The 27943-nt window shown below is 38.4% G+C and overlaps 1 protein-coding gene across 5 annotated transcripts in view; it reads left to right on the forward strand.

Moving 5' to 3' along the window:
• Tsga10 (testis specific 10) overlaps nt 1–27943 on the forward strand; it is a 103861-nt gene that overhangs the window by 8025 nt on the left and 67893 nt on the right. For 3 of the 5 annotated variants that reach the window (XM_041655740.1, XM_041655736.1, XM_041655737.1), the window contains exons 2-6: nt 2881–3009; nt 11873–12088; nt 23671–23736; nt 24960–25127; nt 25647–25805. In XM_041655740.1, the coding sequence (XP_041511674.1) occupies nt 25077–25127; nt 25647–25805 (210 nt within the window). In that variant the 5' untranslated portion in view covers nt 2881–3009; nt 11873–12088; nt 23671–23736; nt 24960–25076. Of the gene's footprint in view, nt 1–2880; nt 3010–11872; nt 12089–12992; nt 13106–23670; nt 23737–24959; nt 25128–25646; nt 25806–27943 lie in introns of those variants that run through there. The other 2 variants (XM_041655739.1, XM_041655738.1) reach the window with 2 other exon arrangements.

Raw genomic sequence — 27943 nt, forward strand, 5'->3', positions numbered from 1 at the left:
ATTCTCACTTTTTAAAAAAATTTATATATGTATTTTATGTATATGAATGCCCTATTTGCATGTATTCCTGAATGATAGAAGAGGGCATCAAATCCATTACAGATGCTTGTGAGCCACCACGTGGTTGCTGGGAATTGAACTCAAGGCCTCTGGAAGAGCAGCCAGTGCTCTTAACCACTGAGCCATTTCTTCAGCCCCAAAATTCTCAGTTTAATACAATGAATGACTTGATCCAGAAAGAGAATATTACTATTCTAAATGATGTAATTTCTTAGATACTGATAAGTAAAACGCTATGGCATAGTGGGGCTACTATGCTAACCTGGAAAACTTAGAGCATTTGTTCTAAGTTAGATGTACACTAATTAGTATACACTTGTACAGTAGATGTGCATCTGTACAGTAAGTTTCTAATGATGAAATTATTTGAATGGAAGCTATATGTATACTTCTAGTGTTAATAGATTTGCATAATTGATTTCCACAAACTATTATTTTATATTACCACAAATGATTTATAGGTATGATAAGTTAGATATTCTAACATTTGAGTCTGGGGAGATGGCTCATTGGATAAGAGTGCTTGCTGTGTAATCCTGAGGACTTGAGTTTGAATCCCGAGCATGTCAAGGTGATGGCTAAAAGGTGTCTTCAGAATTATTTTAATTCATATCACATCTTACTAAAGCAGTAATTCTCAACCTTCCTAATGCTGCGACCCTTTAGTACAGTTCCTCATGTTGTATTGACCCTAACCACAAAACTATTTTGTTGCTACTTCATAACCATAATTTTGCTACTGTTATGAATCCTAATGTAAATATATGATATGCAGGATGTCTGATATGTGGCCCTTAAAGGGGTCATGATCCACAGGTTGAAAAATCACTGTTCTTAAAGGTATTGTTGAATGTTTATGTAAATATTCATATTCTTTTTTCAATTTTTCTGCTAGGATATTTCTTTTGCCCTTTTATTTATAGAAATTGTAAATGTTTTAGATAAAGTATCCACTTATGGATGGCTGGCAAAAGCTAACATGGAACTAATGGCTAACATACTTGACAGACAGAGGTTTGGAGGTAACACTCTTTGTTTGCTACCAACTCATGTTTCTTTAGGAAAGTGATAGGCTAGAGCATGTGTCTTTTAAAAAGCATACTCAGTATCATAGTTTTATGTGGAAAACAGCTAATTTTTTTGCCTTTTTTAATTTTGGGGATTGTATTTTAATTATAATAGTTCCCCTTTCCCTTTCCTCCCTCCAAAGTCTCCCATATTTCCTGCCCAGCTCTCCTTTAAATTCATAGTTTCTTTTTATTATCAATTTCCATTACGTGTGTGTATGTACATATATATGCTACTTCATAACGTAATTTTGCTACTGTTATGAATCATAATATAAATATATGTACATACACACACACACACACACACATATATATATATATATTCAAATTGTAACCTGTTGAGTCCATATAATGTTACTTGTGTATATGTGTGTTCAGCACTGACAGTTTGGCACCAGACAACCAATTGTTGGCTGTTCTCTAGGGAATACCACTCTCTTGCTCCCAACTTTACTCAGTTGCCTGTAGTTCTGTGTCGTGTTGACACCTCACTGGCTTTTCTCTGTCCAATTTGGCATGTTTGTTAGTGTCGTCCTTGTTCAACTCACACTTAGGTGGTCACATTGGTGAGACTTTGTGGGTGTGACTTCGGATGTTTACTAGGAGACACCATCTCACAGCAAACTCCCTGATTATCTGGCTCTTATAATCTTTCTGCCCCCTTGTCTGCAATGTGTGGGAGTGTTTTGTAGTTGTATCCATCGGTACTGGGCTCCACAACTCTGCATTGCTTGGTTGTGGTTTTCTGTAGTGGTCTCCATCTGATGTAAAGAGAAGTTTCCTTGATGTGGGGGTAAGGATTACACTTATCTGTAGCTGTAAGGACAGATATTTATAGATTGTTTTTAGGGATTATGTTGGTTTAGTAAGTTAGTAGTAGATGAATAGAATTAGTAGATTCTCCTCTAGTAATCATGATTTCACTTGCATTGATTAGTTATCTAGGTTTTCAGTACCAGTCATGGTATCTCTCTTGTTGAATGGGTCTTTGTTTTGTTTTTAAAGATTTGTGTGTGTTGTAGGAAGATGCTTGTTCGTTTCCTGGCTGCCCAGACTCCCGAAATAACCACACAGAAACTGCATTAATTAAATCACTGCTTCACCTATTAGTTCTAACTTCTTATTGGCTAGCTTTTATATCTCAATTTAACCCATTTCCATTATTTTTCATTTTACCATGAGGCTCATAGCCTACTGGCAAGGTTCCAGTGTGTCTGTCTCTGGAGGAGGCTCCATTACTTCTCCCTGACTCCGCCTCCTTTCTTCCATAATCCAGTTTAGTTTTCTCCACCTAGCTCTACTCTACTGTATCGTAGGCCCAGGGCAGTTTCTCTAACCAATGGTATTTGCAGCACACAAAGGGGAATCCCTCATCGTGTGTGTGTGTGTGTGTGTGTGTGTGTGTGTCAGTTCGAGCATGAGTACAAGTGTGCATGGGTACAGAGCAGCAGAAGGAGACATCAGGTCCCTTGTGAGCTTCTCCTCTCCCCATGTGATTGCTGGGATCTGAGTTTCAGTCCTCTGATTAAGCACTCTTGACTACTGAACTATCTTACTTGTCCCAGGTTTTATATTATAAATTCTTAACAATGCATACTTGGTAAACTATGCTCTACTGATAGGAAAGGTAAAACAATAGAAAATATAAATTAAATAGAATGCTAATAAATTTCAAAACTTACTGCTGTAAAAAGTCAAAGCTCTGTTTTAAATGGAATGCCTCTCCATTATCTTTTATTCTTTCTATTAGGTTACCACCAAAGAACATCAGTTTGGTCTCGGGGCTCCAGTTTCTGAAGCTGGAAAAAACCAGAATACTCTCCAACTAGAACAAGAAGTGAGAACCCAAGATAGATTCATCTCGACACTGAAATTACAGGTTAGTCTTAGTTTATGTATTAATACATACTTTTCTTAATTTTAAAATTAATGTAGTTTAAAATGTATTTTAAAATAAGAAAATGAAGGACAAATAATTAATTCAGAGCTTGTTTAAATCTAAGGATTCTAAAATTCAGTTTTTGTAACCACTTTGATGTGGTAGGTTCAGAGTTACTGAGAAAACTATGTGATATCATTTTTTTGTTTGTTTTAAGGCAGGATCTTGCTATGGAGACCAGATTGGCTTCCAATTTAGTAATCCCTTTGTATCAACCCCATAAATTCTGGGGTTACAGGAATGAGGCCATGCCAGGCAGATCAGCTGTTTTTTAATGCAGCATCTTACTTATCTATTTTCAACCATGTAAAATAGTGGTCATTTCCATTGATATAGATTGCTGCTAAAATAACAGTGGTTAAATAATTTTGGCATCTAGCTAGCAAATGACCAATAGGAGTTCTCTGAACTTTCAAGTTAATAGGGATTTGAAAATAGTGCTCTGTACTACAGGTTTGGAATCATCTGTTCTGATGGTACCTGGCACGTCGTAAAATAAAGGTTCTTAAAACAGACCTTCTAGGGGCTGGAGATATAGCCCAATTGGGAGAGTATTTCCTAGCATGCACAGAGCCCTGGGTTTGACCCCTAGCATCAGGTAAACTGGGCATAGTAGAACATGTTTGTAATCCTATCTCACAGGAGGTAGAGACAGAGGAGGATCAGATGTTCAAGGTAATCCTCAGGCTTCCCAGTGAGTTTGAGGCCAGCCAGGACTACATAAGAATCCTGGGGCTTCCCACAGGTCAGGGAACCCTGATTGCTCTTCGAGCAGATGAGGGGGGGGACTTGATCGGGGGAGGGGGAGGGAAATGGGAAGCGGTTGTGGGGACGAGGCAGAAATCCTTAATAAATAAATAAATTAAAAAAAAAAGAAAAACATTGAAAATAATAAAGCAAATAAAACCAAAAAAAAAAAAAGAAAGAAAAGGAAAAGACAGAAAAGGAAAGGAGAGGGGATAAAAGGAAAGAAGATGAATAGAGGAGAGGTAAAAAGGAGAAGAAAAAAGAAAAAAAAAAGGAAAAAAAAAAGAATCTGTCTGGGGCGGGGGAGGAAGCAGGGACTTTGGGGAAGATAAAGAAGACTTACCATTGCCTTTCCTGTCTTCTGTTAAATACAGTTTCAGATTGTGAACATTATATATAAAACAGCATAACACTTTTTCCTTCTTCTTAAAAGATTTATTATATATATAATATTCTGCCTGCATGTATCCTTGTGGGCCAGAAGAAGGCACCAGATCTCATTATAGATGGCTGTGAGCCACCATGTAGTTGCTGGGAATTGAACTCAGGACCTCTGGAAGAGCAGCCAGTGCTCTTATCCTCTGAGCCATCTATCCAGCCGCCCCACTTTTTCCTTTTATTAAACATAGATCCTTTTCTCATACAATGTAATTGAAATATAGTTTCCCCTCTCTTTACTCCTCTTATTGCCTCCACACCTCCTCTCCCATCCAGATTTATTCCCTTTCTGTCTCATTAGAAAAGAACAGGATTCTAAGAGGCAACAACAATACATAACAAAATGCAATATGGTAAGATAAAACAAATACCATCTTTGTCTTGTTGGATAAGACAAACCAACAGAAAAATAAAAGAGCCCTGAGAGCAGGCACAAGAATCAGAGCCCCACTCATTCACACATTCAGGAGTCCCATAAGGACTAAACTAAAGGCTGTAGCATATGTGCAGGGAAGCTGGTGCAGACCAGTGTAGGCTCTGTGATTGCTGCTTCAGTCTCTGTGAGTTCTTTCCCTTTGTCTTCCCTACTCATTCTCTTATTCTTCTTCCTCTGGGTTCCCTGAGTTCTGAGGGGAGGGATTTGATAGAGACATCTGGTTTAGAGTTGTGTGTTCCAAGATCTCTGTTTCTCTATGTAATGTCTGGTTGTGGGTCTCTGTATTTGTTCTCTGATGACGGCCAAATAAGGCACCGATCTATGAGTATAGCAGAATATCATTAGAAGCCATTTTATTGTTACTTACCATTGCACTAGGTTTCCATACCACCCTTCAAATGTCCTTAAATTCTAGTTGTCTCTCTCTTCCTTCCTTCCCTCTCTCCCTTCGTTAATATCATCTCTCCTCTACCTCCCTACCTGATACTCCTGGTGTCATACACTCCCCCCATATCCCTCTTCTTGGCTCCATTCCATAAAATCTATTTCTTCTTCCCAGGGGGATCCATGTGTCCTGTCTAGTCCCTTCTATGCCTGTCCTCTCTGAGTCTATGGATTATAGCTTAGTTATTATTTGTTCAATGGCTAATATCTAGATATAAGAAAATATGTAAAATGTGGACATAAGAATAAAGACTAGTTAGGGAGCCTCAACACAGAAAGAACAGCATGTTATAGTTCTTTTATTTTATTTTCCTCAGTATATTCCAGGAAGACTTGTAGGCTAGCAACTTGAAGTGACAATAAGAACATGCAAAAAAAGATCCCAGAGCCGGGCGGTGGTGGCGCATGCCTTTAATCCCAGCACTTGGGAGGCAGAGGCAGGCGGATCTCTGTGAGTTCAAGACCAGCCTGGTCTACAAGAGCTAGTTCCAGGACAGGCTCCAAAACCACAGAGAAACCCTGTCTCGAAAAACCAAAAAAAAAAAAAAAAATCCCAGAAAAGCACAAGACAGATGACTTTAAGATAATAGCTGCCTGCTCCCAAACAAGAAGATTAAAAGAAAACTACAGACTTTCCCTGCCAGCATAGGCCAAATAGAGTCTAGACTATAAACCTTGCCAGGCTGCGTCAAGGAGCCTCAGCTGTGCCTCTTCTCGATTTCATTTCCCTGCCTCTGCCCCTAGCAAGAGTGGCATCAAAGAAAACTGAGTAGGGAACCAAGACTTTAATCCCTATCAGGTAGTAGGGAGGTACGCAGTCTTCTGATGTCAGGAGAGACCACAATGGGTGCCCAGACAACTGCCCTTACCCTACAGAAAGAGGCACCTAATTGTTAGGGAGGTGTCAGAGCAGAGTCAGGACTTCACATGTCCTAACAAGGCCTCTCTTATGATTTAAAAATAGATTGTTCCCCCACAGGCTCTCTTTTTGAGTCTTCAGCTTGTGGTACTGTTTTAGGAGGTGGAACCTTTAGGTGGTGGGACTTGGCTGGTGAAAGTATCTCACTAGGGATTAGTCTTTGAAGGTTGTAACAACCCATGGTTCCAGTTTGCACCTGCTTCCTGGTCCACCAATATGTGAACCAGCCCATTCTGCCTGTGTCAAGAACATTGGAGTAAGGCTGAATTAAAAAGGAATGAACTAATTTATTGAGTGGAGGAAATTTCAAATGTTCTTGTTTTTGTGGTGGTGGGAATCAAACCAGGGCCTTGTACATTTTAGGCAAGCTCTCTAGTCATTGAGCTATAGCTCCAGATGTTGGAAGAGGAAATTTCAAGACTGCATAATGTGCAAGCTATGACATGATTATTGCTTACTGTCTTCAGACGACAGCTTTTTTTTTTCTTTTTTCTTTTAGTTTTTAGAGACAGGGTTTCTCTGTTCTCTGTGTAACGGTCCTGACTGCCCTGGAATTCTCTCTGTAGACCAGCTAGCCTCAACTCACAGAGATCTGCCTGCCTCTGTCTCTAATGAGTTCGGATTAAAGGCACCACCATCCAGCTGCATTCAGGCAGCTTTATAGAGAGGAACAGGAAGTAGAATAGAAAGATGTAGGAAACATGCATTTTGGGAGCATGCAGTGTGTTTAAAACTGCAGCAAAAGCAAGTGTGAACCAAGTGGCTATAAAAGAGAGGGGTATGCTTGAAGAGAACCATTTACTTTGCATGGGAACAACAGGAAATGTAGCATGAATTCTAATTGATCTTAGTAAATAGAACCCGGAGTCAGATATTAGTGGAGATGAAAGCTGAGAGATCAGAGGAGCAGTGCAGCCAGCCACTAGAGAGACATTTTACCTCTACTGAATCCCCAGACCAGAAGGGTGATCCTGTCCTCAGACTGCCTCCTCACACTGCATCCTCTGACTGACTGCTTCAGACTGCATTGAGCTCCTGTCTCTTCCCACCTTATATCCGGCCATATCACTCTTATCTCCACCTCCCCTAGTGCTGGGATTAAAACTGTAGGACTCCCAAGTATTGGGATTAAAGGTATGAGCAACCACCACCTGACCTCTAGTGGTTTAGCTCTGCACTCAGGTCTTCAGACAAGCTTTATTTGTTAAAACACAAACAGAATACCACTACAAGGAAAGGTGCCTTGAGGGTGAGATTCAACTCATGAAAGTCTTCAGGGTGTAAAACTGGAAACTTATTTGAGAGAATTTTCTTTAACAGAGTCTCAGGGGTGTCCTTTTAAACAAGGCTACCTAGGGAAGGATTTTCAGTGCATAGATATTCAAAGGCTACTCAAGCTGTGGTCCATTGATCCTAATTCTTGAGCTTGCAACAGAACATGGCATCATCTACATAATACTAATTTTGCATGCCTGCAGAATGAAGGAGTTCTAGTTATCTTGGAGAATTGCACCAATATTTTTGACAAAAGCCTGGGAAGCCAGGCAGTGTATAGCAGGATCAGATTCTCTGCAGGGAGTGGACTTTGCATGAAGCTTTCAGGGTGAAATACAAGTGTGGTAGAGAACCCAAGATGTTGGAGATGTGAAGAACATGAGATTCTGCTGAGGAAAGCTGCAGCGTCGTCGATTTTGCACAAAAAGAGTGCTTGTGTACTATAGGCATCAGGGCATAGGTCAGAGCCGCCTAAGCCCATTGGAGCTTATAGCGTGTTATGCATATACCAGATTCTAGGGATGAAAGACTCTAACCTGCTTCTTCTTAAGTACTTATATCATGAATTGAGTAAAAGCAGGGTTTCCTATCGGGCAAGGAGGGTATTCATGTATTTATTGATGATCCATTTGTTTTACATACCCACATAACAGCTGATCATTATATAAAGAACACATAATTCATGATGCATAAAGTACTTTTTTATGTCTCTCAGAAGTCAATGGAAAGGACAGGTAAATGATTTTTAGGCATTTTATAAAATACTAAGATAGGTCTGAGAATTATAGAACGAGTAGTAAAACCCAGAGACAATACTGGGGTTCAAGCTGAAGATCAGAAAAGCAAAGCAGCCAAAACATTAGAGTTCTTACCCCTATCCTCAGTGTGACTGCAGACTGCAATGCTCTCCGCCAAACCTCAGACTTGTGCTCCTGTCTCTCTCGTTTTATATTCCTCTCTAGTGCTAGAATTAAAGGTGTGCACCACACCATCTAGCCTCTCTGACCAACTAGTGTGGCTGCTGGGATTAAAAGTGTGTGCCACCACTGCCTGGCTTGTATGACCGATTAAAAGTGTGGCTAGCTTTGCATTCTGATCTTCAGTCAAGCTTTATTTATTAAAACACAAATAAAATATCACTATAGAGAAGTTAACTCAGTCAATAGAGTGTTTATACAAAGAACTGAGTTTAAACCACAGAATCTGTATAAAAGAAGCTAGACATGATAGGTTTTGCTTTTAATTTCAGCTCTGGGGAGGTAGGCACAAGCATATCCTGGGGTTTGCTGGCCATTGAGAGACCCTGTCTTTAAAAAGCTAAAGTGGTTCTGGGTGGTGCCACATGCCTTCAATCCCAGCACTCAGGAGGCAGAGGCAGGCAAATCTCTGTGAGTTTGAGGCCAGCCTGGTCTACAGAGCGAGTTCAAGATGCCCAGGGCTACACAGAGAAACCCTGTCCCCAAAAAACTAAAGACCCCCCCCCAAATCCAAAGTGTATAGTGCCTAAGAAATGACACTTAAGGTTGTCTTTGGCCTGCACACACATGAAAACACATTTATACCACACATTCAAAGCATGAAGGAGAGTTGCTGAGGGGATAGCTCAGTAGGTAGAGGGTTTGCTATGCCAATGTGAGAAATGAAATGCTGGGTAGGCTGGCAGCCTTCCAGTAGCTGTGGTACTCAGGCAATACAGAGAGGATCTCAAGAGTCAGTTGGCCAGCTAGATGAGGCAGATATGGGAGCACTGAGTTCAATTGAGGGACCCTGCCTCAATAGGTAGGTGGAGGGCAATCAAAGAATACACTCTATCTCTCCATCAATGTCTGTCCTGTCCTTTACAGGCACACATACTCATGTGCACACTTACCTTTCCACCCCTGTCAGTCTATACATGTGAACCCCCCCCACACACACCAGAAAACCCACACAGCACAACTATGAAGAAAGATGAATTGGAATCATTTAAATCCTGCAATTTATTTAAAAACGGCATACTGTTGATATAGTGGAGATAAGAAGGGTATGAAAAATAAAAAAATTTGGCATCACAGTGTGGATATGAAATGTCCTCCACAGGCTGAGAGTGTTTAGGCATCTGGTCCCTGACTGTGATCCTGTTTGGGAAGTTGTGAAACTTTGGGAGATGGGGTTGAGTTTTGAAAGCGAGTGACTGGGGGCTGGCCTTGAAGGCTAAACCCATCTGAGTGCTCTGCTTCTTGGGATGGCCTTAATGCCACATTCTTCATAGACCTTCAGAAGTTGTAGTCTCAAATAATGTTCTTACCCTTCAGTTGTGTCTCTCAGGTTTTTGCCAATGACCAGAAAGCCTGGTATGAGAGTGATGAACAGATAGTTTAGCACAAGGCTTCTATTCACGCTGCTGCAGGTGGGCTGCACATTTATTTCAAAGGACGCAGAAAGAAAAGATGAAATACTCTTTAGCTAGTTGGCCAAGAGCAAAGCAGCTTACCAAAGGAGAAGTGCATTTTCTTATAGTCGAGGCCTAAGGAGTTTTCCCAAGACGTCTCCCAAGGAGGATTTTGTGACACATAGACTATAACACTGCAACAACTCCCTAAAATGTTCTAGAAGCAGTGTGGGACAAGTCTACTATGCCTGCAGCTTAAGTGCATGCACTAGTGACGTGGAAACCAGGCTGGACAGTCAAGAAGGGTTAGGGTCACAAATGGCATCTTGACATCACATTCTCAGTGACATTTTCAAAGAATTTCTTTTGAAATTAAAATAACTCGATTTTTATAGCTATAAGCACTATTCGTTGTAGTTTTTTTTTTTGTTTTGTTTTGTTTGTTTTTTGAGACACAATTTCTTTGTGTATCTTTGGCTGTCCTGGAACTAGCTTTTGTAGAACAGGCTGGCCTTGAACTCACAAAGATCCGCCTGCCTCTGCTTCCCAAGTTCTGGGATTAAAGGCCTGTACCACCACCACCTGGCTTATAAGCACGAATTTAAAGCAACTTTATATATATTCTAATTTTATATGTGCACTCATAGATGCTCAGAGAACTTTCTTTAATTGGTGTATGGTAGTAGGCAAAAGGGAAGAATAGGAGATACTTAAGAAATTCAGACCAGTTATGATAAAAGATTGAACTACGGAGATATTTTGTACCTTTATAGACCCCCTTCCTTTTGTTTAAAAAAATTCATTGTTTTTTGTTTCCTGATTTTGATATTTCAGATTTTATATCTTACATGTTAGTATGCTTACAAGGTGCCAGAGCAAAGGTCGAATTGCCATAAGGACTTCTTTTTCTCCTTAAAATGATTTATTCAGAATAATAAATGGCACTGTAGCATATTTAGTTAAAATAATTCATTGTTAGCTGGGAAATAGTGGTGCACACCTTTAATCCCAGCACTTAGAAGGCAGAGATAGGCAGACCTATGTGAGTTTGGTGCCAACCTGGTCTACAGAGCAAGTTCCAGGATAGCCACAGCTACACAGAGAAACCCTGTCTCAAAAAAATTCATTGTTGAGTACGGTGATGCATACCTTTAATCCCAGCATTCAAGAGACAGGACAGATGATCTCTGAGTTTGAGGCCAGCTTGGTCTAGGGAGTTCCAGGCTAGCCAAGGCTATGCAGTTAGATCATGTCTCAAAAAAACAAAAAAAAAACAAAAAAAAAAACAAACAACACATTTGTTGTTTGCACAAAACAACAACACCAACACCAAAAAAAAAAAAAAACAAAAACAAAAACCCCAACTCATGACTTATAGGATATTTTTTATAAAAGGACACGTTATGTTTTTAAAATAACTGTCAATTTTGAGAGAAGTTATCTGTATAGTTACTTGACCAAGGGTAAGACTTAACTAACTAAGAATTAAGACCAGGTATTTAGTAATTTTAGCTACTTTTTAGAGGCTTAGACTGGCTGTTTTTTTGGGGTGGTAAGGATTGATTGTATTTTTTATATAAAGGTGACTTAATCTTCTGACGTGGACCAGCATAATATCTTGAATGTACTCTATAGATAATTAGTTAAATATGTTTAACTCACAAGTATCCCTATTATTGCGCTTAACATATTAACTTCTTCAAGGGAACAAAATTCTTTGAGAGCAGAGAATTTAGAAGAGAGCTAAGGGACCCTTATCTGTCTGTCTATCTATTTATTTATGTTTTATACCTCAATCAAAGTTTCCTTTCTTTCCCTTCTTCCCAGCCCTCCCCCATCCATTTCTCCTCCACTCTTTCTCTCCCTCCACTGGGAGCTCTTGTAAACCCAGATTAGTTGATTCTGTAGGTTTTCTTATGTATCCTTGACCCCACTGGTTCCTACAATCCTACCTCCCACACTTCTGTAGGATTCTCCTAGATACACCTAATGTTTGCCTGTGGTCTGCATCTGTTTCCATCAGTTGCTGGATGAAGCCTCTCTGATGACAGTTGGGCTGGGCATCAGTTTCTCTGGGTCTGTGGGTAGTAGCATGGTTCTCCTTTACAGGTAATATTTACTTACGAACTAAGGGACCCTTTTAATGTGATTATTTCTTTTCTGATTATAACAGATTGAAGATCTCAAACAGACAAATCATGACTTGGAAGAATATGTTAGGAAACTCTTGGATAGTAAGGAGGTGGTAAGCAGTCAAGTAGACGATTTAACCAACCACAATGAGCATCTTTGTAAAGAACTGATTAAAATCGACCAACTAGCAGAGCAATTAGAAAAAGAGAAAAATTTTGTGGTGGACACTGCTGACAAGGAACTTGAAGAAGCAAAGGTACTAAATTTATCACTGACAGTATTTTAATTGTATTGTGATTACAAAATTAAGTTGGAAAAGTGAAATTTTCATATCATTTGGAAGCTTTTTCATTTGGTATATTTTAAGTCTATTATAAGGATTAAATTGTATTTTTTCTCACTTTATTTCTTTACAATTTTTTGTTTATATTTTCTCCTAAATTTTATGAGCCTATTATGAAAATTTCAAAGTAGCAAGAATAATCTGTAAATTTAGTATTGCTCTGCTACTCCCTTTATTCTTTGCATATATCTACAAACTCCCTACCCCTTTTTAGAAAGGGTCTTGTCCTCTGATCCAGGCTTATTTTGAATTGCGGTTTTTCTTGCTCAGTGTTCTGAGGACAGGATTACAAGTGCCATGCCTGCCTCAATTTTTATTTATTTATTTATTTATTACAAACAATGGTTTATTTTCTATTTTGAACCAAAATGAGAAACTTTTTATCTTGTTAAATTTGTTATCTTTGTTGACTTAAGAGTTTTGGTTCTTGTTTAGGAAGATGTTCTCATATCAAGAGCCATAAACATATCTTCTAAAATTTACTTTTATATTTTTTAATACTTCTTTGAGGACACTTATCTGTAAGTACTTTCCTGGAAAAGGTTCTTAGGACTACCAGTGAAAGTAGATAGAGTGGCTCGTTTTTAGCTTGTAATAACTTACTTTCATATGGTTGCTACAGAAGTATTTAAATGGCACTTCAAAGTGGTCTTATGTTTTTAGTATTTCTCAATAACCTTGTCAGTTTACTCTAACCTTTCATGCATGGTTTTAGTGGTTAATTGCATACAGTCTTCATCTTGACTGAAAATTGTCAAATTGAAGAGTTTTACTGTCCTTCTTTCTTCATATTAAAAATTAACTATCTCCTTCCCAGACTGAAGAGGAAAAACGATTGGCTGAATTCCATCTCTGAGTGTGCCCTTGGTAGACAGCATCTATTTTAAGGAGTTGTTTAGGGCCTATTGACCATATTGCAGCAGGGAGGAGGTAGGTGTCAGGGTGAATTCTCTGGTATTAAAAGGAAGCACTCCAGCTGGGCGGTGGTGGCACATGCCTTTAATCCCAACATTTGGGAAGTAGAGGCAGGCAGAGGCAGGCGGATCTCTGTGATTTTGAGGCCAGCCTGTGTGGTAATAAGGGGCGGCGGGGCTGCGTTCCCAGCACCCCAGCCGCCTGCTCAGCTAGCTTATGCCCCGAAATAATTACACAGACACTGTATTCTTTTAAACACCGCTTGGCCCTTTAGCTCTAGCACTTACAGGCTAATTCTCACATCCCGATCAACCCATCTCTAATAATCTGTGAGAACCGGTCTTACCGGGAAGATTCTAGCCTAGTCCATCCTGGGTCGGAGCTTCATGCCGGGAGCGGGGCATGGCGTCTCTGCTGAGGCGTCTGCTCCCGAGAGAGCAGAGCTGTGGAGTCTCTGACCTCACTTCCTCTTCCTCCCAGTGTTCTGTCCTGTTTTCTCCTCCCACCTATCCTCTAACCAATAAAATGGGCCAGGGCAGTTCCTTTATTAGCCAATGACCTTCGTCCATCATTTCCCCTTTTTCGGTTTAAACAAAAAAAAAAAGGCTTTAACTTTAACATAGCAAAATTACATATAACAAAACAGTTATCAAGTAAAAGTTACAATAATCTTTATCATAACTAAGGAAAACTATAACTATAACTAACTATTCTTAACTCCATCAAAGACTCCAGAAAGATACACTACTACCTAAGCAAACAAGAAAAAAGCAACTTTTAAAACTCTAGAAATGACAGAGACATCTCGCTGCCTGGACAGTCACCCAAAGTTCTTTTGTACCGTTGGGGCATCCATCTTCAGCCTTCAGGCCCATGGTATCCAGCAGACATTTCCATAAAGCAGGAAAATTCAAAGTCAGTTCAGTCTCTATCTGTTGTGTCCTGCAGAATGTCTCGCAGACTCTTTCAAAATGAATCAGGAACCCCGAAAGATCATCTCACCTTTAGGCAAGTTCAGTAGTCCTCTCTCTGCGGGTTCTCTGTGTCCAGTTTATGCAATAGTCCAGGCAAGAGCAGTTTCTTGCCCAAATGGCTATCAAACTCCATAACGAGCCTCTTCGATGCCCATCTTCCTCTTGAAGTAGATTGGTGCTGCCAGGAGCAGAGTGTCTCATTGTCATGAAAAGTCCTCAGTTATTAAAACATTAAATGTCCTATTCTGTAATCTTTGAAAGACATGAAGAATGTCTATCTAACTGAAATACATCTCTATATATCTAGAAAATCTAACTAACATAACTACAAGCTTTACTATTATCGATGATTATCCATTAACAACCTATATTTCTTAATTATACAGTACATATTTAAATGAACTACACAATCACAATACCTTAATCAAAATCAGAAACACTTATATATATATATAACAAAATTGACCTTAAATCTCTATCAATAAAGCAAAATCTACACTAATGCAAATTATTCATACCTATATCATATATCCCCCCTTTAAAAGTAAAAGAACGTTTATAAACCATATTTGGGAACATGGGCGCAGTTTTTTCTCTCCAAACTGCTTCCTGCTGAATGGGGGCGTCGTTAACTAGGTCTTTCATGGTATAACCTGTGTGCTAGTTTCATCTCAGTTGGCAGTTGAGCGAAGCAATTTTTTGAAGGCGTGCACAGGAACCATTCAGGAGGACGTGGTCCATCATACCAAATCGGAATAGAAGAAATGAACAGTGTCTCATCCTCTGTGAAAACAAAATAAAAAACTCCTTTCCAAAGCATCATGTCCTTAGATCCAAATTTCAAAGTCAAGGCATTTTCAAAATATCTATGTTGGATTAGTTCAGCAGCATTTATAAATAAATATCTTTTAGCAGCTGTTGCTCCTTTCTCAGCATTCAAATAATTCAAAGAGAGCATAATAGCATACAGTATCAAAATTCTCTGTGTATTTTCCATCTTTGTGCAGCTTTGTTTTAACCTCTATTTTGTTTATTTTTACTTTTAACTCTTTGCTTTTTGAGACAGGTTCTCTGTATCTTTGACCTGAAGTAACTCTGTAGACCAGGCTGTCTTTGAACTCTCAAAGATCCGCCTGTCTCTGCCTCTCAGGCATTTGGGATTAAAGGTGTACACTACTACACCTTGAACTCACAGAGATCTGTTTGTCTCTGCCTTCTAGGCACTGGGATTAAAGGCGTGTGTTACCACACACAACAACTCTCTTCCTTTTTTTTTATGTTTTTTACTTTAAGAACTTCAACTTTTAGTCTACATATATTTTTAACACACTTTAAACCATTTAAAAATTTTCTTTGTCTTTGAATCTCTCTTTACTGTATATCTCTTTTTTTCTGACCACATGAATCTTTAATTTACCAAGCAATCTCAGTAGGACTAAAGGCGTGGCTTTGCCAGCTAGATCCAGTCCATTCCTTAGCTTTCCAGCCTCATGACTGAGGTACTGGCTGTAGCCAGCAAGCGAGCTTCAGCAGCCTTTGCTTGCAAACCGCGCAAACCGCCTGTGTAAAAGAGTCAGAGTTTGTCCTGGCAGGACAGCCCAGAAAGCCGGCATTTTTAAACAGCGCAGCTTTTTTCCTGCTACGGCTGAAAACCGAAAGGCATGCGTTCAGCTTTTCGTCAACACCATTTAAGTGTTTCGTGGCAGGACCTCTTAATGAGCTGCAGGCTTTGCAGCTAAAGCTGAGTCAGGAAGCTTCTCTTAGAAGAAAGTGCATGCTTGCCTCTAACAAGCAGAGCAGACCCGAGAACACAGCGAGTCTAGTTGCCATCAAACAAATCGTAGCACTTTACTCCAAATGCTCTATTTAAAAGCTCTGTCTCCCGCAGGAGCCAGACAGAGATCGCAATGGCGGCACAGCCCCAGGAAGTCGCGCTTTAAAATGACACAGCGTTTTTTCTGCTACTGTTGCCGAATCAGGAAATCTCTCTACAGCACTCCACCAACAAACAGCAAAAATCTGTGTTAAACTCTCTCTCCCTTATTTTTAAGCCTTGTCAGGTTTTTTAAGTGGATTTAGTCCATCACGTGGGGCGCCATATGTAGTAATATGGGGCGGCAGGGCTGCGTCCCCCACACCCGGCCGCCCACATGGCTAGCTTATGCCCCAAAATAATTACACAGACACTGTATTCTTTTAAGCACTGCTTGGCCCTTTAGCTCTAGCACTTACAGGCTAATTCTCACATCCCGATCAACCCATCTCTAATAATCTGTGAGAACCGGTCTTACCGGGAAGATTCTAGCCTAGTCCATCCTGGGTCGGAGCTTCATGCAGGGAGCGGGGCATGGCGTCTCTGCTGAGGCGTCTGCTCCCGAGAGAGCAGAGCTGTGGAGTCTCTGACCTCACTTCCTCTTCCTCCCAGTGTTCTGTCCTGTTTTCTCCTCCCACCTATCCTCTAACCAATAAAATGGGCCAGGGCAGTTCCTTTATTAGCCAATGACCTTCGTCCATCAAGCCTGGTCTACCGAGCGAGATCCAAGATTGGCTCCATAGCTACTGAGAAACCCTGCCTCGAAAAATGATAAAAAGGAAAAAAAAAAAGGAAGAACTCCAGGAATGGAAAGTATCTGAATTATATAAGCTAGGTTTTGCCTAAAACCAGAAGTACTAATTTCATAGATTGAAATTTTCAGAAAAACATATTTCTAGAAAAAGTGATATTCATATATGATGTGGAATGTCTGTTACACGGAGAATTAGAAAGCTGTCTGAGCTTCTGAGGACGAGGTTGGCTGCTGTTGGGAGAGGAGACCTGGAGACCTTAGTAAATCAAGAATAAAGGAGGAATGGTTGCTTAGGATCAGTGCCTTGAAATGAGGAAAGCAACAGTGTTAGTTATGTTGTAGGGCAGAGAGGTGCAAGACCAATTTGGGGTGTGGACACCAAGACATGTTGTCAAAATCTTTGCATTAGGTGGGCACTGTAGGCTTATAATTACCAATGATACATTTCTTGTCTATGTTTTGGGGTAGAACTAGAAATCTATTTGATTGCTGAAAAAGAATTCTTGTGTTCTTACAGTGTTTTGACATATTCTAAATATATAAAAGTGGAGTCTGATAGGATTAAATTTACTGAGAAGGATTTACTTTTGGTTAGTCATATTTTTAAATATTTCTTATGGTTTATTTAACTTTATTTTATGTGCGTTGGTGTGAAGGTGTCAGATCTGCTAGACTGGATTTTCAGACAGTTGTAGGCTGCCATGTGGGTGCTGGGAATTGAACCCGGGTCTTCTGGAAGGGCAGTCAGTGCTTACCGCTGAGCCATATCTACAGCCCCAATATTTTTAAATATTCCTAAAGTAACCTCGTCTGTGAAACTGTTTTTGAGTATTTACTATTGTGTTTTTTACTGTTATCTAATAAGTTACTCCTGAAACTGAGTGATTTCAAGCAGCAAACTGACTTATATTTCAGGTTAGGGAGTGGTTCTGGTTCAGTTTCTCAGGAAAGTGTTAAAAAGGTGATGGTCAGATTGCAGCCATACCCTAACTGATACTAGAACACTGGCTTTTAAGATGGCTTCCAGCAGATGGATTTGGCTGTCAGCAAGCCTTCTGTACAAGGCCCGGTTGTCTACATTCTAGATGAATGACTGTTGCCCTCTGCTCTCTGAGCCAGGGATCCAAGAGTGATAATAAACTAGAACCCTGCAATGTATATTATGAGCCAATGTAAGTTATATCCCAGCATTTCCACCGTCTCTGCTTTTTATTTATTTTTATTTTTTAAATTTTTTGCTGTTATATTCATTTATTGATTACTTTGTTGTATAGAATTTTTTTTATTTTTATTTTTATTTTTTATTTTTTAATTTATTTATTTATTAAGGATTTCTGCCTCCTCCCTGCAACTGGCACGAGCAAGGAACTCAGGACCACGAGGGGTGCACCCACACACTGAGACAATGGGGATGTTCTATCGGGAACTCACCAAGGCCAGCTGGCCTAGGTCTGAAAAAGCATGGGATAAATCCGGACTAGCTGAGCATAGCGGACAATGAGGAATACTGAGAACTCAAGAACAATCGCAGTGGGTTTTTGATCCTACTGCACGTACTGGCTTTGGGAGAGCCTAGGAGTTTGGATGCTCACCTTAGGAGACCTGGATAGAGGGGGGCGGTCCTTGGGCTTCCCACAGGTCAGGGAACCCTGATTGCTCTTCGAGCAGATGAGGGAGGGGGACTTGACCGGGGGAGGGGGAGGGAAATGGGAACCGGTTGCGTCTCTGCTTTTTAAAATGATTCACTAAGTCAGGTATGGTGGCATATACCTATCATCTTAGCACTGGAGAGGCTAAGATAAGAAGATTGTGAGCAGGACAGGATTGCATAGAAAGGCTGTCTTGAGAAAAATCAAAGAACCCACATTTTAGGGGAGGTCTGTATCTTCTAAAGCAGGAAGTATTATAATTTGAGCACATATTAAATTTGCAAATTTTGCCTTTGTTTGTCTTCATGTCTTAAGCTACTATTTATACTTCAATACAGCATTTTCCAGGCAGTTGAACATGATTTTCTGTAATGTGAAAGCAGAATTGGAATTTCACTATTGTTAGTTTTTTATATCATATATGTTATTTTATATTTATGTGTATCTTTTTGAAACCCAGCAATAGTAATGTTAAGGAAAAGTAATGTAAACCATAACTCACTGAAAAATCTAGCTATTATGCTCAGTGATATCTGCAATTAAACTGAACACAACCAAATTATGACTTTAATTAAAAGACATTTTCTAAGATGGCACCAGCATGTTTAAAATTTAATATAGTCTATACGAGATATTCTTTTTTTTTCTTTTGGTTTTTCAAGACAGGGTTTCTCCATAGCTTTGGAGCCTGCCCAGGAACTAGCTCTTGTAGACCAGGCTGGCCTCGAACTCATAGAGATCCGCCTGCCTCTGCCTCCCGAGTGCTGGGATTAAAGTATTGTTACCTTTGTATATGATTCAATCAGCCAAGATAGATGAATCCACTATATAGAAAGCATTGTGTAAAACTTAATATTACGCTTGGAAAATCCTTTTGTAGGTATGCATGTAAGAAGGAGGACTGCTTGTTGGTTCCTGGCCACCCAGCTCATTTAGACCTGAAATAATCACACAGAAATTGTATTAATTAAATCACTGCTTGGTCCATTAGCTCTAGCTTCTTATTGGCTAACTCTTATATATTAATTTAACTCATTTCTATTAATCTGTGTATCTCCACGTGGCTGTGGCTTACCAGCTAAAGTTCTGGTGGCTCCATGACGTCTCTGACTCCACCCTTCTTTCTCCCAGCATTCAGCCTAGCTTTCTCTGCCTAGTTCTGTTCTTCCCTGCCATAGACTAAAAGCAGTTCTTCATTCATTAACCAATAAAAGCAACACACAGAAGGACCTCCCACACCATATGCATACCCTTTCTAACCTGCTTTTTTTTCTAATTTTATTGATTTTTATTGATCTCTCTACATTTTTCTCTGCTCTCCTCCCTGTTTTTCCCCTCCCCTTCAACTCTCTCCCAAGGTCCCCATGCTCCCAATTTACTCAGGAGATCTTGTCTTTTTCTACTTTCTACTTCCTATGTGGATTAGATCTATATAAGTCTCTCTTAGTGTCTTCATTGTTGTCTAAGTTCTCTGGGATTGTGATTTGTGGGCTGGTTTTCTTTGCTTTATGTTTAAAACCACCCATGAGTGAGTACATGTGATAATTGCCTTTCTGGGTTTGGGTTACCTCATTCAAAATGATGTTTTCTAGCTCCATCCATTTTCATGTAAAATTCAAGCTGTCATTATTTTTTCCTGCTGTGAAGTACTCCATTGTGTAAATGTACCACATTTTCCTTATCCATTCTTCAGTCGAGGGGCATTTAGGTTATTTCCAGGTTCTGGCCATGAAAAATAATGCTGCCGTGAACGTAGCTGAGCACATGTCCTTGTGGCACAATTGAGCATCCTTTGGATATATACCCAAAAGTGGTATTACTGGGTCTTGAGGAAGGTTGTTTTCTAATTTTCTGAGAAATCGCTACACTGATTTCCAAAGGGGCTGTACCAGCTTGCACTCCCACCAGCAATGCAGGAGTGTTCTCTTTTCCCCACAAACTCTCAAGTATAAGTTGTCATCAGTGTTTTTGATCTTGCCTTGCCTGCTTTCAAAAAATATATATATTTTGAAATTATTTTATTTTATGTGTATATAAATTGTATGAATGTATGTCTATGTATAATGTGTGTTCCTTATGCACATGGAAGCTAGACGAAGGCATCAGATCCCCTGGAACTGGAGTTACAGATAGTTATGAATCATCATGTGGGTGCAGGAAATTAAATCCAGGTCCTATAAGAGCAAAACATGCTTTTACATGCTGAGCTATCTCTCCAGCCCTCTGCTTTATTTTTTAGGGTGGGTCTTTTTACACTGTCCTTTCTCTTCCATTCTGCCTCAGCAACATTGGCCACTTTACTATTCCTTGGAACTAGGTAGACATTTTTTTGCCTCTTGGATATCTGCAGAAAGAGGTGTTTTTTTTTCCTAGAATATTCACCCAGATTTCCTTGGGTCCTCTTCTTTAAACCTTGCTCAAAGAATCTTTCCATGGAGATTCCCTGATAGCTCTGTTTCAAATTTCAGTCTTGTTTTTCATAAGTGCAGTACCCGCAACTCTGCTTTTCTTTGCCAGTATGGTATACATCTTGTTATTTAACTAATTTTAACTTTAAAAAAAGCATCTGTCGCCGGGCAGTGGTGGCACACGCCTTTAATCCCAGCACTCGGGAGGCAGAGGCAGGCGGATCTCTGTGAGTTCGAGGCCAGCCTGGTCTACAAGAGCTAGTTCCAGGACAGGAACCTAAAAGCTACGGAGAAACCCTGTCTCGGAAAAAAAAAAAGCATCTGTCTTAGTCACTTTTGTCTGTCTTATTCTATTGCTGTGTAAAGACACCATGACTAAGTCAACTCTTAAAGAACAAAACATTTAATTGGGAGCTTGTTTACAGTTCAGTGGCTTAGTCCTGTCCATTATCATGGTGAGGAGCATGATGCAGGCATAGTACTGGAAAAGTGGTTGAGAGCTACATTTTATGTGCAGAAGGAGAGAAGGGAGACTGACTGGGTATGATATGAGCTTTTGCAACCTCAAAGCTCACCTCCAGTGACACACTTGCTTCAAAAAAACCACGTCTCCTAATGTTTTCAAACAGTTCCACTCCCTGGTGACTAAGCATTCAAATATATGAGCCTATAGAAGCTATTCCTTCTTAGGCCACCACAATCATCTCTCCTAGCTGGAATGTTATGTCCCTAAAGACAGAAATCTTTACCTATTTTGTTCACTTAAAGGAAAAAAAAATCAGTGTCTTAGAATTTAAGTGGTTATTGTGTATTTTTGAGTGCCATATTTGATATATATTTTGACGATTATCTTTTCTTTCTTTTTTTGACTAGATTTAAACTCTCTGGGGCAGAAATTTGTGTTTTATCATATGCATTGTGTTTTGTCGTATGCACTTTGTTTTCCAGAATGAATATTTACCACATTGTCAGACACACAATAAAGCATCAGTTAACCAGTTGTTAGGAAGGTGAAAAGCACTGGATTAAAACTTGTTCCTTTGGGACAATTACACTTATTTTTCAGGGCAGGATTATCACTTTTATCACCATAAATGTTGTGTGTGTGAATATATATATATTCTAAAAAAATTAAGTTTATGGGTATAGCTCAATGGTAGAGTGCTTGTGTAGAAAGGCTCAATCTCTAACACCCCTACCTCTTCGACAAACAAGATTTCAGTTCACCTAGAAAACTATAGTGAAGGAAATAATATCCACCACTGTTATACTTGTATCTAGGCTCACTTACTCTTCTTCAGTTTATAAGCTATTGATAATGTTTCATCTGTATCTAGGATATGTATGTATATCCATTTTTTTGGAGGATGTATCACACTGGATATTGTTTTTACTCAAGAACAAAAATCTTTACACATTTTCATTCTAGGCTTGTATCATTTTAGTATCTGCATAGTAGCTGTATTAGTCATGATTCTCTAGAGGAAAAGACTCAATAGAATATATCTATATAGAGAAAGGGGGTTTATTAGAGTGGTTTATGGGCTCTGGTCCAGTTAGTCCATCAATGGCTATCTTTCAATGCAAAGTCCAAGAATCCAGTAGCTCTTCAGTCCATGATGCTGGATGCCTCTGCTGGTCTTCAGTATATGCCAGAATCCTGAAGAAGTAGGAATGAACTTTCCAAGCAGTTATAGAACAAACACTTGCTCTTCCATGTCCTTTATATAGGCTGCCATCTGAAGGTGTGACCAGATTAAAGCTGTATCTCCTCATCTCAAAGGATCTGGATGGGCAGGTCTTCCCACTTCGAATGATTTAATTAAGAAAAATCCCTCACAGGGTTGTCCATCTGCTTGGGTTTTAGTTAATTCCAGATGTAGTCAAGTTGATAACCAAGAATAGCCATCACAATAGCATAAAATAAGATAATGAAAATTAATGATTCAGAGTTGTACATAAGTTCATGCAACTATAAGTTATGTTAAAAACATTAGAATCGGGGCTGGAGAGATGGCTCAGAGGTTAAGAGCACTGCCTGCTCTTCCAAAGGTCCTGAGTTCAATTCCCAGCAACCACATGGTGGCTCACAACCATCTGTATGGGGTCTGGTGCCCTCTTCTGGCCTGCAGGCATACACACAGACAGAATATTGTATACATAATAAATAAATAAATAAATATTTAAAAAAAATAAAAAAAAACATTAGAATCCCTCAATATTTTCTAAACTTCACTGTGACTTCTAAAAGAATCTTAGAAGGATAATTAAGAAAAATGGGACAGGGGTTGTATTGAATTTTACTCTTAACTAGTGTTTATGAGACCCTGGACTTGGTTCCTAGCAAAGGAAATTCAAATGTAAAATATAGCACATGTATCTTAACTCAGAATCATGAGAGAATGCTAATGAATTATAAATGTATGCATTGAACTTATTTGCTGACTTTTTAGCAAAGAGCTTTATCTGTCATAAAAACAGTCACTGTTTTTAAACATATGACGTAGATGTGTCACATAAATAGCTATAGATGACAGCTGTACTGTAAAACTGAGTATATGTTCAGTGTTATAAATTGATGCGAACAGTATTTTGTGGCTTAGGTGGAATGAAGGCAGTAAAATAGTTCAGAAGAGAAAGAAGCCTGAATGGGCAGTTTGATAACACTTTATTCCAGTCTTTGTATTGCTTTCCTGTTAAAATTTTCAGAATTATAATTCATCTCAACATTTGATCCAGTTAATGGAGAATAATTTGGTACAATACAGTAAGTTAATATTTTATAAAATATTGGGTAAAGGAACCACTTTTTTCATCTGGGTTCTTTTACCATTGAAGGTAGGTAAGCATGAGGACGGGTTACCCTCTGCTTGAAATATTGTCTGTATGATTTGATTTTTAACTGACTTCCTTTTAATACTTTTTCCAATTAAATCAGTTTAACCATCTTTAGTATAAATAATAGAATTTCTAATTTTTCAGATTGAACTCATTTCCCAGCAAAATAATATAACAGTATTGGAAGATACAATTAAAAGGCTTAAATCTGTAAGTACATTTTTCACAAATACATGGTAAGCAGTCATTTTTACTTAGTAATCTACTAAAAGAATTTAATATATCCTTTAACTCATGCCTTTGAGAACAATGAATGCATTTTTTTCCTAAAGTTCACACCCACTAAGAGGTTTGTGGGTGCCCTCACCTTAGGAGGATGCCTTCCTGCTTCCCTGTTGTCAGTGCTTTGTCCTAGAGCACAGCTTCGCCTTCCTACTGCAGGGACCTTTAGTACAGTCCTCATGTTGTGCTGACCCCCAGCCGTAACATTGTTCTCGTTGCTACTTCATAACTGTCATCTTGCTGCTCTTATGACTTGTAATGTAAATATCTGTGCTTTCTGATGGTCTTAGGCGGCCCCTGTGAGAGTCATTCAGCCCCCAAAGAAATTGTAACCCACAGGTTGAGAACTGCTGACCTAGAGTTGAGAATAACTTTTGGTTGATTTTAGCAAAGAGTTTTTAGCTGTTACTAGGTTTTAAAATGATGACTCCCGCATTTTTAATTTTCAGTATATGAGGTACATTTTTTTATATTTTAAATTTTCTGCCTTTCAGAATATTTTTAAGTTATAAATTGGTAACTAGCACCAGTTGATGTTTTGTTTCTCTAATAATATGAAATGAAAAGTTTTCTGTTTAAACATTTTAATATTTCATTTAAAATACTTAAAACACCATCTGAGACATGTCTACTTTTTCTCAGTATTTATAAAACAAGTATAAAAACACATTTTAAGAGAAGTGTTTCTAAATATATCCATGTGAATGGGAGTTCATGGGAAGCACCTGAATATGTCGACTGTCAGAACTCATTAGCATATCCATTCATTGAGCGAATATTGAACAAAGGTAGACATTGGAACTACCTTTAAAGTTGCATGTAAAGATTTCCAAAGTCAGTCAGTCTGTTTCTAAGATTTGCTTCAGGTATGGATGTTTCTGAAATACACACGCATATACACACATCTCTTTTCTTCTCAAAATGTTTAACTAAAGATAGTATTTTATTCAAATAAAACACACCAAAATGGTGAAAATTGCTCTTAAAATAGTGTATTACTTTTTAAAAATAATTAATGAATAAATTTTTAGATGTTCTATTTTTAAAAATGCCAAATTTCATATTTTGAAGACTCCTTTGTGTTTTTATTTAGAAAAGTATGCTATAATTTAGCTTGAAATAATTGCTTAATTTTTTTTCCTCCTTGAAAGATCATTTTAGAGACTGAAAAAGCACAAAATAAATGTCCTTCTAGACTTGATTCTTTTGTCAAGACTTTAGAAGCAGACAGAGATTATTATAAGACTGAAACACAGAATTTGAGAAAAATGATCAGAAATAGATCTAAAAGTCCAAGACGCCCATCTCCAACTTCCCGGGTAGGTTTTGAGGAAATCTTTTAATCTTTTAGTTTGTTTCTTAAGTACTCAATTTTATTCTTTGATTTATCTTATTTGGAAATAATTTGGTTTTATATAAATTATAGTATCAAAGAGGTTGGGAGATAGATCTCTTTGATGGTACAGTGAACAACGAAGTTAGTTCTTTATTCCCAGGATAAGTTGTGGGTGGGAGATAATGAGGCCAGTTTAGTGCAGTTTGAGATAAAGTTGTGAAAGAAGTAATTTTGTTGTTGTTCACTATTTTCTTTCATTCTGAGGTCATGTTCACTTAAGTAGAGATTGTGCACTGCCACCCGCAGTAGTGTTTCATTAGTGCACACCTGTATTTTTGGCACTTGGGAGACAGAGGCAGGAGGATCAGGAATTAAAGGCTGGCCCTGGCGCTTCATAGTGAGTTTAAGGCCAGCTTGGACCACATAAGACGCTGTCTCAAAAAAAAAAAAAAGAGGAAAAGAAAAGAGGAAGAACTTCAGATATCTTAAATAATAATTTTAGGGTGCAAACTGTGATGTAGAACTTTTGAAGTCAACAACAAGAGACCGTGAAGAACTGAAATGCATGCTGGAAAAATATGAACGTCATTTGGCAGAAATCCAGGGCAATGTCAAGGTTCTTACATCTGAGAGAGACAAGACCTTCCTTCTTTATGAGCAGGTAAGCATGTAAGCACACAGATTGTATTAGTAATAGCAGTCATTTCTAGAGGGTTGCAGTTTTTCCGTAGGTTTTATGACCATAATTTAACATGCCAGTCAAATTACTCTACTACTTGGAAATTACGTTTTTCCCTAAGACATTCCTTTTTCCTTTTCTTTCTTTGGTTCTGGGATCAAACCCAGGACTTTGTGCATTCTAGGCAAGTACTCTACAACTAAGCTACATCTACAGCCCTGTTGTCAAGATAATCTTAATGAAGGTATCATATTTCCAATATAAGAAGTGTGAACACATCTATGTCACTCTTATATCTCATAAGAGATTATATACATGCATAAAATGTTTGATTTTTGGAATGAAAAATGGAGACAGGGCTGAAGTTGTGGCTCACTGATGGAGTGCTTGCATAGACCCTAGGCTTTGATCCTTAACACATCACAGAACAATAAAAACAAAACAAAGCGGCGAGAAAAAACACAAAGAGAAATGAGAGTCTCAAATGATAGGATGTCATATGTTCAAGGTAAAACCTTTAGAATTTGGTGGGGGAAAGGTTAAAAAGTTCTATCACATCACTTTGGGAACTGCCACATAACTTGTTTAAATTTAGAGGTTAAAATAACTTTGTAATTTAACTTTACTTTCTATTTAAAACTGTATAGCTTTTATTAATAAAATATTTAATCAACAAGAATTAAATCCTATTTATCATAATGTAATTTCTTTGATAAACAACTACAATTTTAAGAAGAAATACTTACTATATCTAGAGTTGCTACTTTAAGACACTGTATAGGTCACAACCCCGTATGCATCACAGATTATGGGAGCATGAAGGTTTTGCAACAGTGAAAAGTGTCTGAATATACAGCCAAAAAATTAACTCAAAGCCAAACACATTATAGATATGAGGCGTGGACCTATATTATATTGTACGACTTCATTGCAGCCTTGCTTCCTAACACACAGCATGCACACTTTGATCTCCACATACCATCATATAATGCAACACTGATGATGCTTCCTGAAACTGCAGCTCAGATTTGACATTTGTCTGTTGTGAGTTGCAGTGTTTTAACTGCACACAAATTTTCTGCTTCTATAAAAATGTAATGGTTTGATTGGAAAACAAATGCTTTCAATATTTTCCTACTGTCATTCCTTAGCATGTGGTATCAAATTTGTATATTTTTGGATTGTGTTATATAAGAATGATTTTAAAAACTTTTATTTGAAGCTGTGTGTGGTGACACAGGCCTTTAATCCCAGCACTTGGGAGTCAGAGGCAGATGGGTCTCTGTGAGTTTGAGGCTAGCCTGGTCTACATAGTTAGTTCTAGACCAGCCTGAATGAGTTTCAGGTAATGAAACTCTGTCTCAATAAATAAAAAAAAAAAAAAAAGAAAGTAAAAATTTCTGTTTGAGTTGTTGACTTAAGTTTCACCAAAAATATTAGTTTTAGTTTGGGATTGAGGCCACTCTAAATATAGTTTTATCATATATATGATATATGAAAAGCATCATTCCAAGCACTGATAATGATAACTGATAAATCAAACCAACTCTGCTAAATACTGAAGATGTTCTGTGTCCTAAAGTATAAAGGTTTAACTATTTATATAGAAATAAACAAGGACCCCCATTTCATTGCTATGCAAATTTGCTTCCATTTAATAAATTATATGTATGCCAAAGAATTATTTTGGAATACATTTACTTCTGGTTTATAATCAGGAAGTATCTGATTGGTGCACTTATTTCACATACCTAGATGCATGTCAAATTTTCTCAAGTGAAAAGAAATCATTCTCACACTCTCTATGGGATAAAAAAGAATTAAAGCAGGCCCTGTTTCCATTAGTATATAGTATAGTTCAGGAGAAAAGAATAGTGTCTTTTATTGTCTTAGTTTTTGTAGATGTGATTTTGGTTGTGAACTTTGCCTTTAATGATTGAGCCGTTTCTCTAGCTCTGTTTTTGTGACTATAAGCTTTCTCCTTTAGAGTGTATTGTAAGAAATAAAAAGAAGAACACTTTTTTTTTTAATTCTGGTGATCAAGGAAATTTTGCCAGAATATGTGGTATTTGAGTCCTGAATTACGATAGGGACTTTTATTATTCTGAAAGGGACAAGGA

This window comes from Microtus oregoni, unplaced genomic scaffold (assembly GCF_018167655.1).
Source record: "Microtus oregoni isolate MIOR12 unplaced genomic scaffold, Mior012 000007F_ref0000211, whole genome shotgun sequence".
NCBI lineage: Eukaryota > Metazoa > Chordata > Mammalia > Rodentia > Cricetidae > Microtus > Microtus oregoni.